Raw genomic sequence first — 15,577 nt, 5'->3', positions numbered from 1 at the left:
AAATAAGAGATATTAGATTACCAGATGATATTTATTTATCAAACAAATATACCCAGCACAAATTATTAACTTATTCTGTGCCTTTCTTGGGTCACCTCAAGCACTTCCATGGCTTTAATTACCATCTATCTGCTAATGACTCCAAATCTTTAAGTGAAATTTCTTGCTAAGTTTCAGACCTGTATACCTACCTGCCTCTGGAGAGTCCACCTGATGACTCATGGGTAGAACATATCTTTTCCTACCCTTAACTCTTAACTAATCTTGAATATAAATCTATTTTTCCTATCTCAGTGAATGGTGCCAAAAAAAAAAAAAAATCATGTTATCATCTTGCTTCATATTCAATTTGACTTCTAATTCTCTCTAATCCATTTCAATACTTTATGAATCCACTCACTTCCTTTCTCTTCTATTGCCATTACCTTATTTCGGGGCCTCATCATTTCTTAAGTTCCTACAACTGATGTCCCTGCACCTCTATTATTCATCATGATCTCAGAGACCTTTTTTACAATGCAATCTAATCATATCGTTTTCATATTTTGAAATTTCTGAATAGCTCATAATAGGCCTCAGGATAAACTGTAAACCTTTAGGAGGACATATAAAACTCATCAAGAACTGGCACTAGCTTATCAGTCCAACCTTATCTTTTATCTCATTTTTCTCATTCCCTGTCCTTAGGTCAACTCCACTGAACTATTTGCTATCCTTTCTATTCTAAGGTCTTCTTTACCTATGTGTCTTCAGAAATCTTGTTTCCTCCACTGGGTGGCTGTTTCCCAACGCTGCTAGGATAAATCCTACCATTCTGGACTAAAGTCTTCCCAAATTCTCCAGGCCAGGTTAAGAGCTCCTGTAAGCACTCTGAATTCACCACCATCTTAGCATTTATCAAACTGTATTCAAATGATCTATTCTTGTCTCTATCCCTTTGAAATACTAGGAGTATAAAATGGCATCGGTTACTTCTATCACCTAACATCTATGCCCTTTTGTAAGATTTATCTTCTCAAATCCACAGTGCTGTACATAAAAATAATGGGAAATAAGCCAATGATGTTAGTGTTGTGTACATGATAGCAAGTGAAGGCCGTGGTGGTGGCCTGGTTATAAGTGACACAACAATCAGAGACTCTCAACATTTCTCTCTACAAGGAACTCCTCAAGGGCAGGGACTGTCATCAGTGCTTAGAGTAGTGTTTGGCATATAGAAGGCTTTCAAGGATGTTTGCTGAATAAATGAGAAAAATGTGTTCCTAGAAAAAAAAATTATACATCATGGCCAATGTATTTTTTTCTACAATATTGCTCCATTATACCACTTGCTCAAAAACCTTTCAAGTCTCCCAATTTCATATTTTTCTAAGAGAATAATGACCATCTGTGTAGGTGCACAGTTGAATTGCTGAAATAGCGCTTTTCTGTTCTGAATCACATGTCCAGGGATTAGTGTCTATAAGCTCTAAATCCACGGCCTCAGACATATATTAACAGAGGTTATTATAGATAAAAGACAAACAATGGAATGAAAGGAAGGGAGGAGCTGTTTATACGAAAAAAATCGTTCACTTTAACACCCTGACTTCAATTTGGAAAAAGTGAATAGAATTCTTCAACAGTTTTTCTTAGACACAATTATGGAAGAAGGTTAATCGATTCTGAACCATGTCTGCAAGAGTCCAACAGAAGGCGAGTATTTCCAGCATGACTGCTTTCCTTTTCTTATAAGAAAATTCTCTTTGTAAAAGGACTTTCTCAATTTCGTTCTTAATTATGACAGTCAAAACTCTTAATAGGGCTGGGATTATCCCTACTGAGGGCCATCATTTTTTTGGGTATTGAATGTTTATAAGTTCATTGTAGACGTTATATATAGTATATTGTTATAAAGAAAAAAAAAAAATCCTCAAGTCCGTCATGTAGATATCATTATGAATTTCCTTTCTGTTTTTTTTTTCCTTTTAACATAGTTGAAATGTATGTGCATTTTGTTACTTAGCTGAAATCTAGGTGTATAAAAGTTAATATGATCTCTTCACTTAATTATTTTCCTAAGCCATTAAAAACTTTGTGTCATCACTTTGATGGGCACGTCTTAGGGTCATTTTTTTAAAGTTTATTTATTTGTGGGTGGGGGGGGGAGGGAAGGGCAGAGAGAGGGAAGAGAAAGAATCCCAAGACACAGGGATTGGTCTCTCGAACCGTGAGATCACGACCTGAGCCGAAATCAAGAGTTGATGCTTAACCTACTGAACCACAAGGCACCCCTTAGGTCATCTTATTGAGGTACTATATTCACTTACGTATTCCTTTACTTTTGCTTCCTTTCAATTTTTTGTTATTTCTAATAGAGGTTTGGACATAGTCAGTGGAGTTTTCTTGGGTGGTTCCCACAGAAGAACTGCTAACAAAGCTGGAGTCATAAGAGAATGTGTTTCCCATTTGATCAAATATCTTAGTCTTCTGTGGCCCTCTGTGTGCAGAGTTAAGTGATTATTATACTGGAATCATCTTTATTATAATCTTTATTATACATCTTTACTATAATCCTTAAGACAAATAGTTTAGACTAAAATTTCTAACCGTTGGGGGGAATAAGCTTAGGAATTCCCTGAGGTTGCACCAATGGCTTAATAAGGCATAAGGAATTAGAAACCCACAGAATGAACACACCCAAGTTTGGCTAAATAAGATTAGGTAAACAAAATTAGGTAAATAGGTTGCAAAGGCCCCAGTATAGGAGAAAGGTATAGGAATAGGAACCAGGATGTTTTCATCATCCAAAATGAGGTAAACAAGATTAGGTATTCAGGGTGAAAATGCCCCCCCCCCCAAGTTAGTACAGTAACAGAAAGCTGCTTTCACAGGAAGGAAGGACAAAAACAGGAAAACAGGACTTTGGACCACAGGAGGATGAAGTTGCCCAGAGCTGGAGATAATTAGCAAAAGAAAGATGCCTTGTTGACTCTGAGGTAGCATGCTCTGCCGTTCTTGTCCCCTAGACCAGTTTAGGTAAACAGAGGTGGCGCCTCATGTCTGCTGTAAACAACTTTCCACCCAGCTCCAGGTTTAGTGTTGACCCAAACCCCTAACACTGAATATCTTCAAAACCCCCTTTCCCTCATGCCCATGAGTTCATGTTCACGATTTCATTGTCTCTTTGTGTAAGTCCATCACGCTTGTAAGCCTTCTGGTCCTAATAAAAATGGAGCAAGGATCCTTATTCGGCACTCTCGTCTCCTCCCTGACATTAGCCTCTCTCACATTTCAATCCTGCATCTGCTCTCTTGCTGGACAAGAGAGAACGCCAGACCTAGAGTCTATGACAAAAAGTATGTTTGGGAAAATACTAGTGACTCAATCTATAAAGATAATTTCCTAGGGCATAAGACATACTATACCAAACTTTTAGAGGTTTATAATGCACATTAGCATGTCAAAGAGTGAGAAATTGCACACATTTTCTAAATTTATTTGACACCACAAATACTGGTTTTTTGTATAACAACTATGAAACTAGATTATGAAATGGTCTTTAGACCTGGGCTGCTCAAAATGTGTTCTTCAGACCCATTCCAGTCCACAAACTGCTATTAGTCCTTGACAACATAAGTACAGAAATCAAGGCTGTTTACAAAATTGAGAGCAATTTGACAGTAGCACAACATTCAAACTTGTGATTTTGTAAATGCAAAGGTATTAGTCTAAAACTAATTAGAAGTTTTAAAAAAATTCAAAGAAAACAAACATAAATTAGTTCTTCAACAGGCTTTGAAACAATTTTCAGAAAGACCTCCTTAGTTGCAGAAAATAAACATCTTTCCTTCACTTAACACTCAGTCAACAATAAATATTTACTGAGTGTATACCAGACACAGTTTTAGGTAAACAAAATCCTCTGTCATCAGTGATATTAGATTCTAAGGGATGTATTTACTCCTAAGCCCATCTGTAACCTTAACTGGAGGGGCTTTCCAATTCATCTAGGCTGATGTGACTCTCAGAAGGACTGAAGGGCTCTCAAATTCTATCAAAGCTATCCTTCTTTCCTAAGAACTTTTGAAAGTCTTCTTGATATTTATAAGAAAATCTTATCTCCAATTTTTCACAAACATCAAGTTTATTAATTATCGTTTGTCTCATATTTGGACAATGTGAGCCTCTCCTTCCCCTTTTCTGGCTTGATAAGGGTCGTTTGGACAGTAAAACATTTGCCATAATAGTGAGGGGAGCATGTAAAATGGAACATACAAGAAGAACAGATCTCATGTAATATAAATGTTGCAAAGTTCACATTGTCCCCCAAACAAAACAACTTAAGTAAATTCAATACTTACATGAGTCCATAGAATGAGACAATCAATAATGAGCACTCTTTGAGACACTGTTACTTGTGGCATGGACTCTGGAGAGAAGGGCTATGGGAGCCCCTCTTTACATACCTTGCTTCCATTGAGAATCCAGTCACTCCCATCCCTTTTGGCATTTGTTCTTATTCCTTGCAAATCACTATAATTTTTTAAATAATGAAGGAAAATTCATTAGTTGGTGCAAACTGAGTTATTCAAGTATTGTTGTATAAGTATGCATATAATGTGCTAATTCAAACTGTTCATACTATGAAAAGAATTGACTTCTAACTAACATTAAGAATGTTCACACAAATGCACTGAAAAACCACATCTGATGTATTATATTCTAAACCACTTACACAAATGAATATATGATTAAGATTACATAAAGTAGCCAGATTTTATAAAGCATAAAAACTCCCAAGTAGATCCCCAAATTGGACTCAGATAGCATCTCAAAGCCCACTATATTTGAAATTATTTGCCACCATATATCTGCCTCCCTCTATTCACCTTGATTCCTTCCCTTATCTCTATCGATCAAAAGTTAGCTATTTAAAAGACTTATGTCTCAAATGCTTCCCTTAACAAGACTGCTCTAAAAGTAGAATAGATTATTTTTTCTAAGTATAAAATAAACAAATATCCATAGTTAAAATACAAAAGATAGACAATATTTCTGACAAAGAAAAAATACTGAAAAAAAAACTTACTTCCTGGAATAAACATTTCTAAAATACATCCTTCCAGAATTTTTCAGTGAAAATAGATACACACATATACATATTTTTATAAAACCAGAGCCATACATATGATTTTGACCTCTTAATAATATCTAACGTTTTTCTATACTTTCATTTCTATCAATGGCATAGAATTACATTGTATAGCTTTATCATTTTTTAAAAACAATCTATTATTGAATACTTAGTTTTCCATTTTCATAAATATCCTACAATGAATACCATCATGTATAAATAGTCTACATCACTTTTTCTGATTCTTCTTCTTGAATATGGTCTTTATATTGTAAGTCAGTATGAAATATTAGTTCTTAAAATCAATACATGGCTTATTAAAATACTTGTTCTATACAGGGCCATATCAAAAGTAACAAAGGTAATGACACAGCTCAGTTTGTGGATTAAAAAAAGCTCTTGAATGGTAAACATGAAATATTAAAAATATACTACTAAAATATATACTACTTAGTATTGCCAAGAATTCAGACCCTTACAATAATCGTATTAAGTAAGTATCACTGATACAGACATTGAGGTTCAGAGATTTCACCCACAATCACACAGCTGGTGTCAGAATACTCTGGATCCAATGTCATCATAGATTAGCTCTATGAGTTTGGTTACAATACTTCATTTCTCATTTTCTGTTCTCCTTTATATAGGAATCACAGTATATCTTCATATAGATTATTGTGATAGTCCAAACAGAAAATCAACATGAAAGATACAAAATGTTAAGGTATCCTACAAATACACATAATTACACATTAAGGAGTCTCATATGTACGTGGAAAGGAAAAGAGGCAGGGATACTCTGAATCTTTTCTAGCAAACTCCACCTTTTTTGGTGAAGGCCAAATGAAAGCAAGAATGTAAGAGTGGCCAAGTTGTTCCTAAAATCCGGCACAACAAACCATCTCCCATCTTTATTCCTTCTCTCCCACATGCTTTTTCTTTCTTTCTTTTGGAAGTCCTGAACACTCAAACACTCTTCTGCATCTGCCGTCTTCCTTCACTCCTGCACTCACTCATATGGCCCCTTTGCTCGGCTCTAAATACCTGACCAATTTGCTACCCTTCCATCACTTATACCAGCCTTCCAAACCATCTGCCTCTTTTCTCCATTCTCCTTCTCAGTTTCCATCTTAAGCATATTCACCTAACCCCAGATGAGGACAGAGAATTTAAATAAGCACAAATCAAGCAGCCTTTGTTTGCTTGTGTAAGTTGGGGACAAGTTAGGATCTCTGATTTATATTGCCTCTAAGTGAGAACTAGCGTTCAGTGGGTTGGAACAGGAACATACTGTTCCAGAGCTAGCATGATGTAATCCAAATTTTGGTCAGTCAGTCACTTATCTTAGAAAAATTATCTAACTTAAAAGCAAAGGAAGATTAAATTTTTATTTCTTTTAGATCACATTTTTAGGCAAAAGAAGCAAACAAAAACCTTTTACCTTTGGCAAAACTAAGAATCAGGATTGGCCTCTAATAATAGGTTTATATTTGGGAAGGAGAAATACAATTCAAGCACGTTGCCAAGTCACACTATGGAGCGCTAAGCCATTTAAAAATAAACAGCAGTATCAGAAAAGCAGTGTAAAACATGAGGGCCTGATCTTTGCAGAAACAAGCCTTGGGTTTTCAATTACTGCTTCTGCCACACCTTTAGGTTGTTGCTCTGCACTGCCTGTTTCCCGTTGGCCTAGAAGTTGCTGTTCCCTTCAACATAAACCCTTCCCCTTACTGTGCTGGCCTGTCACAGCACAGTACTGTCTCTCTTTACACTCTCTTTCACCACAAACTCTGAAAGATTAGTCTGTGTTCTCTACATCTGATTTCTCAATACCCAACTCTCTTCCAAAGTAGCCTCTCCTCTCTACTTGAAATGACGATCTTTCGATTTTCAGGCAGTGGCCTGCCATGACCTTTTCTCAACCCTCAACATTTTTGTGGCCTCGACATTATTAACTTCTCACTCCTGTCCTATCACCTTTTCAAAGTCACTTCACCTCATGCTCATGACAGAGCACTGGTGTAGATCTCCTTCAGACTCCATCCTTTTGTCTCTGTGGCTGCCTTTTGTACAGTTCCAAAGGAAGCATAATGCCCAAGGTTTCCTGTCTGCTCTCCTTGTCATCCTTGAGGGTCAGGTCCCACTATGTGGAAGCTCCTCCCCTCCATTCTTGCAGTTGGTTCTTTCTCATTTGTCACATCTCACTTTATTATTTTTTTAATGTAGTAATATAGGTGTTTATTTTATTTATTAAGTTTTTAATTTTAATTCTAGTAAATAGATAGTGTTATATTAATTTCAGGTATACAATATAGTGATTCAATAATTTCATGTGTTATTCAGTGTTCATCATGATAGGTGCACTACTTACTCCCCATTGCCTATCTCACCCATCCCCCTCACCTCCCTCTGGTAAGCCATCAGTTGGTTCTCTATAGTTAAGAGTTTTTTCTCAGTTTGTCTCTCTCTGTCTTTCTTTTTTCCCTTTGCTCATTTGTTTTGTTTTTTAAATGTCACATATGAGTGAAATCATACAGTATTTGTCTTTGACTTATTTCACTTAGCATTATACTCTCTAGCTCTGTTCATATTTTTGCAAAGGGCAAGATTTCATTCTTTTTTATGGCTAAGAAATATTCCAAAGTACATAAATATATACCACTTCTTTATCCATTCATCTATCAATGGACACTTGGGCTGCTTCCATAATGTGGCTATTATAAATAATGCTGCAATAAACAGAGGGAGATTTATTCCTTTGAGTTAGCATTTTTGTAATTTTTGGGTAATTGCCTACTAGTGCAATTACTGGATTGTAGGACAGTCCTATTTTTAATTTTTTGAGGAAACTCCATACTGTTTTCCACAGTGGCTACACCAGTTTGCATTCCCACTGAGAATGCATGAAGGTTCCTTTTTCTCATCTTCACCTACACTTGTGGTTTCTTATGTTTTTTGACCTAGCCATTCTGACAGGTGTGAGATGATATCTCATTGTAGTTTTGACTTACATTTCTGTGATGATGAATAATGTTGAGCATCCTTTCATGTGTCTGTTGGTCATCTGTATGTCTTTGGATAAATATCTGTTCATGTCTTCTGCCCATTTTCAAATTGGATTGTTTGGTCTTAGGGTGTTGAGTTGTAGAAGTTCTTTATGTATTTTGGATACTAATCTTTTATTGAATATGTCATTTGCAAATATCTTCTCCCATTCAGTGAGTTGTCTTTTAGTTTGGTTGATTGTTTCCTTTGCTGTAAAGGAGCTTTGTATTCTGATGTAGTCCCAATAGTTTATTTTTGCTATGTTGCTATGGCTGATGTCAGAGAAATTACTGCCTGTGCTCTCTTCTAGAATTTTTATGGTTTCAGGTCTCACATTAAGGTCTTATACATTTTGAGTTTATTTTCATGTATAGTGTAAAATGGTCCAGTTTAATTCTTTTGCATGTAGGTGTCCAGTTTTTGCAACACCATTTGTTGAAGAGAGTTTTTCTAATTGTATATTATTTCCTCCTTTGTCAAGGATTAATTGACCATATAATTGTGGGTTTATTTCTGGGTTTTCTATTCTATTCCATTGATCTATGTGTCTATCTTTATGCTAGTACTATACTATTTTGATTAGTACAGCTTTGTAATATGACTTGTAATATAACTGGAACATTCTCCAGAATAGATCACATATTAGGCTACAAAACAAGTTTCAACAAATTCAAAAAGATCAGAGTCATAGCATGCATCTTTTCTGACCACAACATTATGAAACTAGAAATCAACCACAAGAAAAAATCTAGAAAGAGCACAAATACAGGGAGGTTAAATAACATGCTACTAAGCAATTAATGGGTCAAATAAGAAATCAAAGAAAAATCAAAAAGTACATAGAAACAAATAAAAATAAAACACAATAGAATGCAGCAAAAGCAGCTCTAAGAGGGAAGTTTATAGTATTATAGATCTACCTGAAGAAGCAAGAAAAATCTCAAATAAACAACCTAGCCTTACACCTAAAGGAGCTAGAAAAAGAAGAACAAACAAAACCCCAAACCAGGAGAAGGAAGGAAATAATAGAGCAGAAATAAATAATATAGAAACTAAAACAGCAACAAAAACAACAAACAAAACAATAGAACAATCAATGAATCCAGGAGCTGGCTCTTTGAAAACATGAACAAAATTGATAAACCTCTAGCAAGACTCATCCAGAAAGAAAGAAAGAAAGAAAGAGAGAAAGAAAGACAGACAGAAAGAAAGAAACAAAGAAAGAAAAAGAAAAAGAAGATCCAAATAAACAAAATCACAAATGAAAGAAGAAAAATAACAAATACCACAGAAACACAAACAATTGTAAGAGATATGGAAAATTTTATACTTAGAAGAAATGGATAAATTCCCAGAAACATATAATTTACCAAAACTGAAGCAGGAAAATATAGAATATTGGAACAGAGCAATTACCAACAAGGAAAGTGAATTAATAATCAAAAAACTTCCAGCAAACAATAGTTCAAGATCAGTGAGCTTCATAGGCAAATTCTACCAAACATGTAAAGAAGAGTTAATACCTATTCTTCTCAAACTATTTCAAAAAATATTGGGCACCTGGGTGGCTCAGTTGGTTAAGCATCCAGCTCTTGATTTGGCTCAGATCATGATCTTAGGATCGTGCTGGGCTCTGTGCTGGCACCCTGCTTGGGATTCTCTCTCTCCCTCTCTCTCTCTCTGCCCATCCCCCACTTGTGTTTGCATACTCTCTCTCTCTCAATAAACAAACAAACAAATAAATAAATAAACATAAAAAGAAACTATTCCAAAAAATAGAATAGGAAAGAACACTTCCAAATTCATTCTATGAGGTCAGTATTACCCTGATACCAAAATCAGATAGCCCCCACAAAAAACGTGCACTACAGGCTAAAATCTCTGATGAACATAGATACAAAAATCCTCAACAAAATCCTAGCAAAACGAATCCAACAATACATTAAAAAAAATCATTTACCATGTTATTCCCAATCAACGTGATAAATCACCTCAATAAGAGAAAGAGTAGATGCAGAAAAAAAAACCATTTGATGAAGTGCAACATCCATTCATGATAAAAGCTCTCAACAAAGTAGGTCTAGCGGGAACATATCTCAACATAATAAAAGTGTCATATGAAAAACCTACAGTGAACATCATACTCAATGGGGGAAAACTAAAAGTTTTTCCCTTAAGGTCAGGAACAACACAGAACTGTCCACTGTCACCACTTTTATTCCACATTGTACTGAAAGTCCTAGCCACAGCAATTAGACAACAAAAAGAAATAAAAATGCATCCAAATTGGTAAGGAATAAGTAAAACTTTTGCTATTTACAGATAACATGATACTATATATAGAAAACCCTAAAGACTCCATCAAAAATGTATTGGAACTGAAATGGATTCAGTAAAGTTGCAGGCTACAAAATCAATGTACAGAAATCTGTTGCATTCCTGTATACTAATAATGAAGCAGCAGAAAGAGAAATTAAGAAAATAATCCCATTTATACTTGTACCAAAAATAATGAAATATCTAGGAATAAACTTAGCCAAAGAGGTGAAAGACCCATACTCTGAAAACTATAAAACACTGATGAAAGAAATTCAATACAACACAAAGAAATGGAGAGACATTCCATGTCATGGGTTGGAATAACAAATACAGTTAAAATACCTATACTACCCAAAGAAATATTCAGATTTAATGCAATCCCTATCAAAATACTAATAGCATTTTTCATAGAACTGGAACAAACTATCCTAAAATTTGTATAGAATTACCAAGGACCCCGAATAGCAAAGTGATCTTGAAAAACAAAACAAAACAAAACAAAATAAAACAAAACTGGAGGTGTCACAATTCGAGATTTCAATTATATTGTAAAGCTGTCATATCTCAGTTTACATGTAACTACTTTTTATAGGCCTTCTCTAGCACTCATATCTAAATTCATTTTTCCCTTTTCTACCAAACACACATACACCATTAGTCTCTAGCATAGCACCATGTTCCCTTCATAGTACTTATCATAATTTATAATTAGGAATATATTTATTTTTGTGTTTCTCATTATTCTCCTCAATAAGCACAGAGACCACATCTGCTCTAGTTCACCACTGTGTATGTGGCACATTACAGGCACTTAGTAAGTAACCTTCAAATGACTGAATAAATGATCTTATTCTTTCTCATTGCTCCAATTCTTGCCACCCCAGCTTGCATCCAGAATCCCACATCTTTCCTGGACATTGCCATGTGAATGTCGCACCACATCCAAAATCTACCATGCTCCAAATTCTAGTCATACCCTACCATTTTATTTGCATTGCCCTATATTAATATCTGAAAAACAGCATATATTATGTTTTATTGTTCTTTATATATGATAAGGCCTTATTTTCCTACTAGGCTTTGAAGTTACTTGAGATTGTAAATTGAGCTTGTGTTAATCTTTGTATCCTTCCTCGTACATCATGTAAATATTTATACTGTGAAAATATTTGCTGTTAGGGCACTGCTTCCAAAAATCAAAACCAGATCAATGTTGATTTACCTTCCAGCCCCAGGCTCTGTCATCGCTAGGGCGCCAATACATTTCCCAGCAGTCATCTGGGGGATGAAGTGCTTAATCTGTTCTTCAGAGCCATAGTTTACAATATAGGGCATGACAATATCTGAATGAAGACTAAAACCTGGGCCTGTACAATTTGAATATGCTCTTAGAGAGAGAAAAAAGAAGAAAATTTAAAGCACAAAATAGTTATTTTGTTCTGCTTTCAGTTTCTTTGATTTTCAACTAAAGAACAACAAATCATTAAATCTTATCACATTGTGTCACAATAGCCTGTCTCCCCACAAACCTAGAGCTCTTGAGGATTTTCTCTTTGTTTTTACTAATCTTTTAATTTTTGCACATTGACAGTACTGTAACAGAGCTCCATGAGTACTTACCTAATGAATTAAAAGATAAAACATTTCAAAGTATGGATCACCTACAAGTGTATTACCCTAACATAGCAACTGTTTTCATTTTGGCAAATTACCTTTGCCCATAAGCATATATTCTAATATAGTTGCAGTCGTGGTGTGAATTTGTACTTAACTAATTTTTTTTAAGTGTTTATTTATTTTTGAGAGAGAGAGACAGAGTGTAAGTGGAGAAGGGGCAGAGTGAGAGGGAGACGTAGAATCCAAGGCAGGCTCCAGGCTCTGAGTTGTCAGCACAGAGACTGTCTGATGCAGGGCTCAAACTCACAAACCGTGAGATCATGACCTGAGCCGAAGTCGGATGCTTAACCAATTGAGCCACCCAGGCATCTCGTTAACTATTTTTTTTTTTATTATTATATGGCATGAAAAAGTCCTTTTTTTTTTTTACATGTTGTCACAACGATAATCTGAAATAGCTATAAAGTATTCCAAATTGTTTATGTAATATAATTTACATTTTTTTTTATAATTTACTTATTCATTCTCCCAATACCAGACATTTAGATTGCTTCCATATTTGGATGTTTATGATCTAACATGATAATGATTTCTGTACATAGCTCCTCTTTTTTCTATTAAATTATTTCCTTAAGATAAATTCTCCAAAGTGATGCCCTGGATCAAAGAGCAGAAACATTTTCATTTTTTGAATGAAAATTGGTGAATGCTTCACCAAAGCATTTGTTGTTCTAATTTATAATGCCACTAATAGTGTGAGTATGCCATTTTCATGGCAACCTTGTCAGCAGAGGGTATTATGATTTTGAATTTTCACTGACTTTTGCAAATACTCAAAATGATCACCTCCAGGTTAATTTAATTTACATTTGATTGGCAGTAAGGGTGGGCTTTTTTCATCTAGAAGAACCTATTTGGGGGTGTCTAGGTGGCTCAGTTGGTTAAGCATCCTCCTTCGGCTCAGGTCATGATCTTGTGGTTCGTGAGTTGGAGCCCCTTGTGGGGCTCTGTGCTGACAGCTCAGAGGTTGGAGCCTGCTTCTGATTCTGTGTCTTCTTCTGTCTGCCCCTCCCCTGTTCATACTCTGTGTGTGTGTGTCTCTCTCTCTCAAAAATAAATAAACATTAAATAATTTTTTAATAAAAAAATAAAAGAACCTATTTGTATTTTGTTTTGATGAACTGTTGGTTCAAATCTTTTGCCCATTCATCAACTGAAACCTTTATTTCTTCTTATATATTAAACTTTAAGTATATTTGATGGGGATATTTTTCCACTTTTTTTTTAAAAGAAGAAAATGAACACATAAGGCAATTAGAAATGAAGCAATCTCTAATTTTCAGCAGCAACTATTTTAATAACTTAATAGGGCATTTTTCTATCTTCACACATTAAAAAATGTGCAAATGATACATATATTCATTCGCATTTTAGTTTTCAATATTATAAGATTAGAAAGCATATTTTATCATCTCAGAAAAGTGAGCAGTGTCCTTACAAAACAAGATTCCACCTCAGATGTCTGCATACTTACTGTTCTTCCCACATTATAGCTGCTGAATACAAGTCTCCACCAATACCACCATGATGCTTTGCAATATTGACACCGAGAAGTCCTTGTTTGCCAGCTTTTTCCCAAAGCTCCCTGCTCACTTCTCCAGCTTTCTCCCATCTGCAAATAGCAAACATTTTAAAATCAGAGAAGCTTTTTTCATGTTATTTAAATGGTCATAATTTGAATTTATGAATGATCTTGTACTGGAATGTTCCTTTAAGGTAATTGTTGTTGACATTGGCCATAACTTTCTATTTGCATTGGACTCTTTCATCATTTCTCTCCTTATTCTCTTCTTTACTTCTTCATATTTGCCACTGTTCTCCTCCCTTGACTTTTCATCAGACCTATAAATTACATGTACTGACATTCATGGGTACAGTTTGTCTCAGCTGGTCCTCTTAAGATGGAATCTTAGTTGTGCCATATAGTCATGGGAATCTGTCCAACTTATCCTGTAAAGGCAATAGCCCTCTGTATATTTCCTTAAAGTGCTGAACTTAATGGGATGAGCACATAAAAAGGTGACAAGAGCAGACAATCTTATTACAGTTTAAGTTGGAACAACAGAAGCACATAAGCATCTTGCAGCACAACTGCTGTCCAATGAACTTCTGAAAAGAGTGGACATTCAAATAAGATTGTGCAACCTCTGCTTTTTTAAAAACAAGAATAGCAGGGCGCCTGGGTGGCAAGGTCAGTTAAACTGTTAAGGGTCTGACTCATGATTTCAGCTCAGGTTATGATCTCACAGTTTGTGAGATGGAGCGCTGCACTGGGCTCTGTGCTGACGGCTTGGGATTCTCTCCCTCTCTCCCTCTGCCCCTGCTCTGCTCACACGTGCACTCGCTCATTCTCTCTCTCTCTCAAAATAAATAAACATTTTTACAAAATGAGACAGGCATGATGAGGAAAGAGATAGCTAGTTGGAAATAAAGAATCTGAGAATTTTTGTTTCATTTTATTTTTTTAAGTGCGAGTTAGATATACTTACCAAAAATGAGGTATATTTTTGGAGATACTGATGAAAGGGAAACACAGATGCCTCAAGAAATTTTAAAAGAGTTTGATTATCATGTATGTTTTGATGTACATATTGCCTAAATTAGCTTTGGAAACATTTTTATCATTAATCTCAAATCTGTCAACTTCTATCATTTTTACTTCAAATCTTCATCAATAATTTTTCTGGAACAAAGTTTCGAATCAGTAGAGTAATGAATAAAAAAGATTCTCCTAGAGTGTACCATAATAAATTTCTTTCTTTCTTTCTTTCTTTCTTTCTTTCTTTCTTTCTTTTTCTTTCTTTTTAGAAATTGTTGCTTTTCACCAAAGACTAGTCATGGCATTAGGTTTAGCTAATTTTGGTCATTTTTATAGAGAAAGCATTAATAAAATCTTAATGGAAGCTATATAAATATGTTTTAAAAAACATTTTAATTATAGTAAATTACTGGCAGTGAATGAATTTTAGAAATATAGCAAAATTCTACTTTCATAGAAATGAGAGTGTTTTGGTCAAAAAAGTAGGTGATCACTGCCTAAATAACCCAGAAAACCACCAGAAGACTAGCAGAACGGAGTCTCGGGAGCCAAGCACAGACGAGAGGCCCACGGAAGAGGGTAGGAAGGGCGGTGAGGCAGTGCGCGCTCCACGGACTGGTGGGAGGGAGCCGGGGCGGAGGGGCAGCCTCCCGGAGAAGCAGAGCCCCCGAGTCTGGCTTGCAAAAGCGGAGGGGCCGGACGGAGTGTGTTCCGACAGCGAGAGGGACCTGACATCTGGAAGGTTATAAACTAACAGCTCTGCTCGGAGAACGGGAGTGCTGGGGGACAAAAGGAGGGACAGTTGCTGAGCCCCCGGACGACAGAGCTCAGCTTGGCGGGGAACAAAGGCGCTTGCCAGCGCCATCTCCCTTGCCCATCCC

At 35.8% G+C, this 15,577-nt stretch overlaps 1 protein-coding gene across 2 annotated transcripts in view; it reads right to left on the bottom strand.

Annotated features, from left to right (window-relative positions):
* The window catches only part of ACADL (acyl-CoA dehydrogenase long chain), a 57,547-nt gene that overhangs the window by 30,378 nt on the left and 11,592 nt on the right, over positions 1-15,577 (bottom strand). For both annotated transcript variants that reach the window (XM_049614989.1, XM_049614990.1), the window contains exons 3-5: positions 13,632-13,769; positions 11,703-11,867; positions 4,449-4,515 (exon numbers count right to left, since the gene is read on the bottom strand). In XM_049614989.1, the coding sequence (XP_049470946.1) occupies positions 4,449-4,515; positions 11,703-11,867; positions 13,632-13,769 (370 nt within the window). The remainder of the gene's footprint in view (positions 1-4,448; positions 4,516-11,702; positions 11,868-13,631; positions 13,770-15,577) is intronic.

The sequence above is a fragment of the Panthera uncia genome, assembly GCF_023721935.1.
Source record: "Panthera uncia isolate 11264 chromosome C1 unlocalized genomic scaffold, Puncia_PCG_1.0 HiC_scaffold_3, whole genome shotgun sequence".
Lineage (NCBI taxonomy): Eukaryota > Metazoa > Chordata > Mammalia > Carnivora > Felidae > Panthera > Panthera uncia.
Note: the sequence above shows the minus strand (reverse complement) of the source record. Positions and strands in the feature narration are given on the sequence as shown.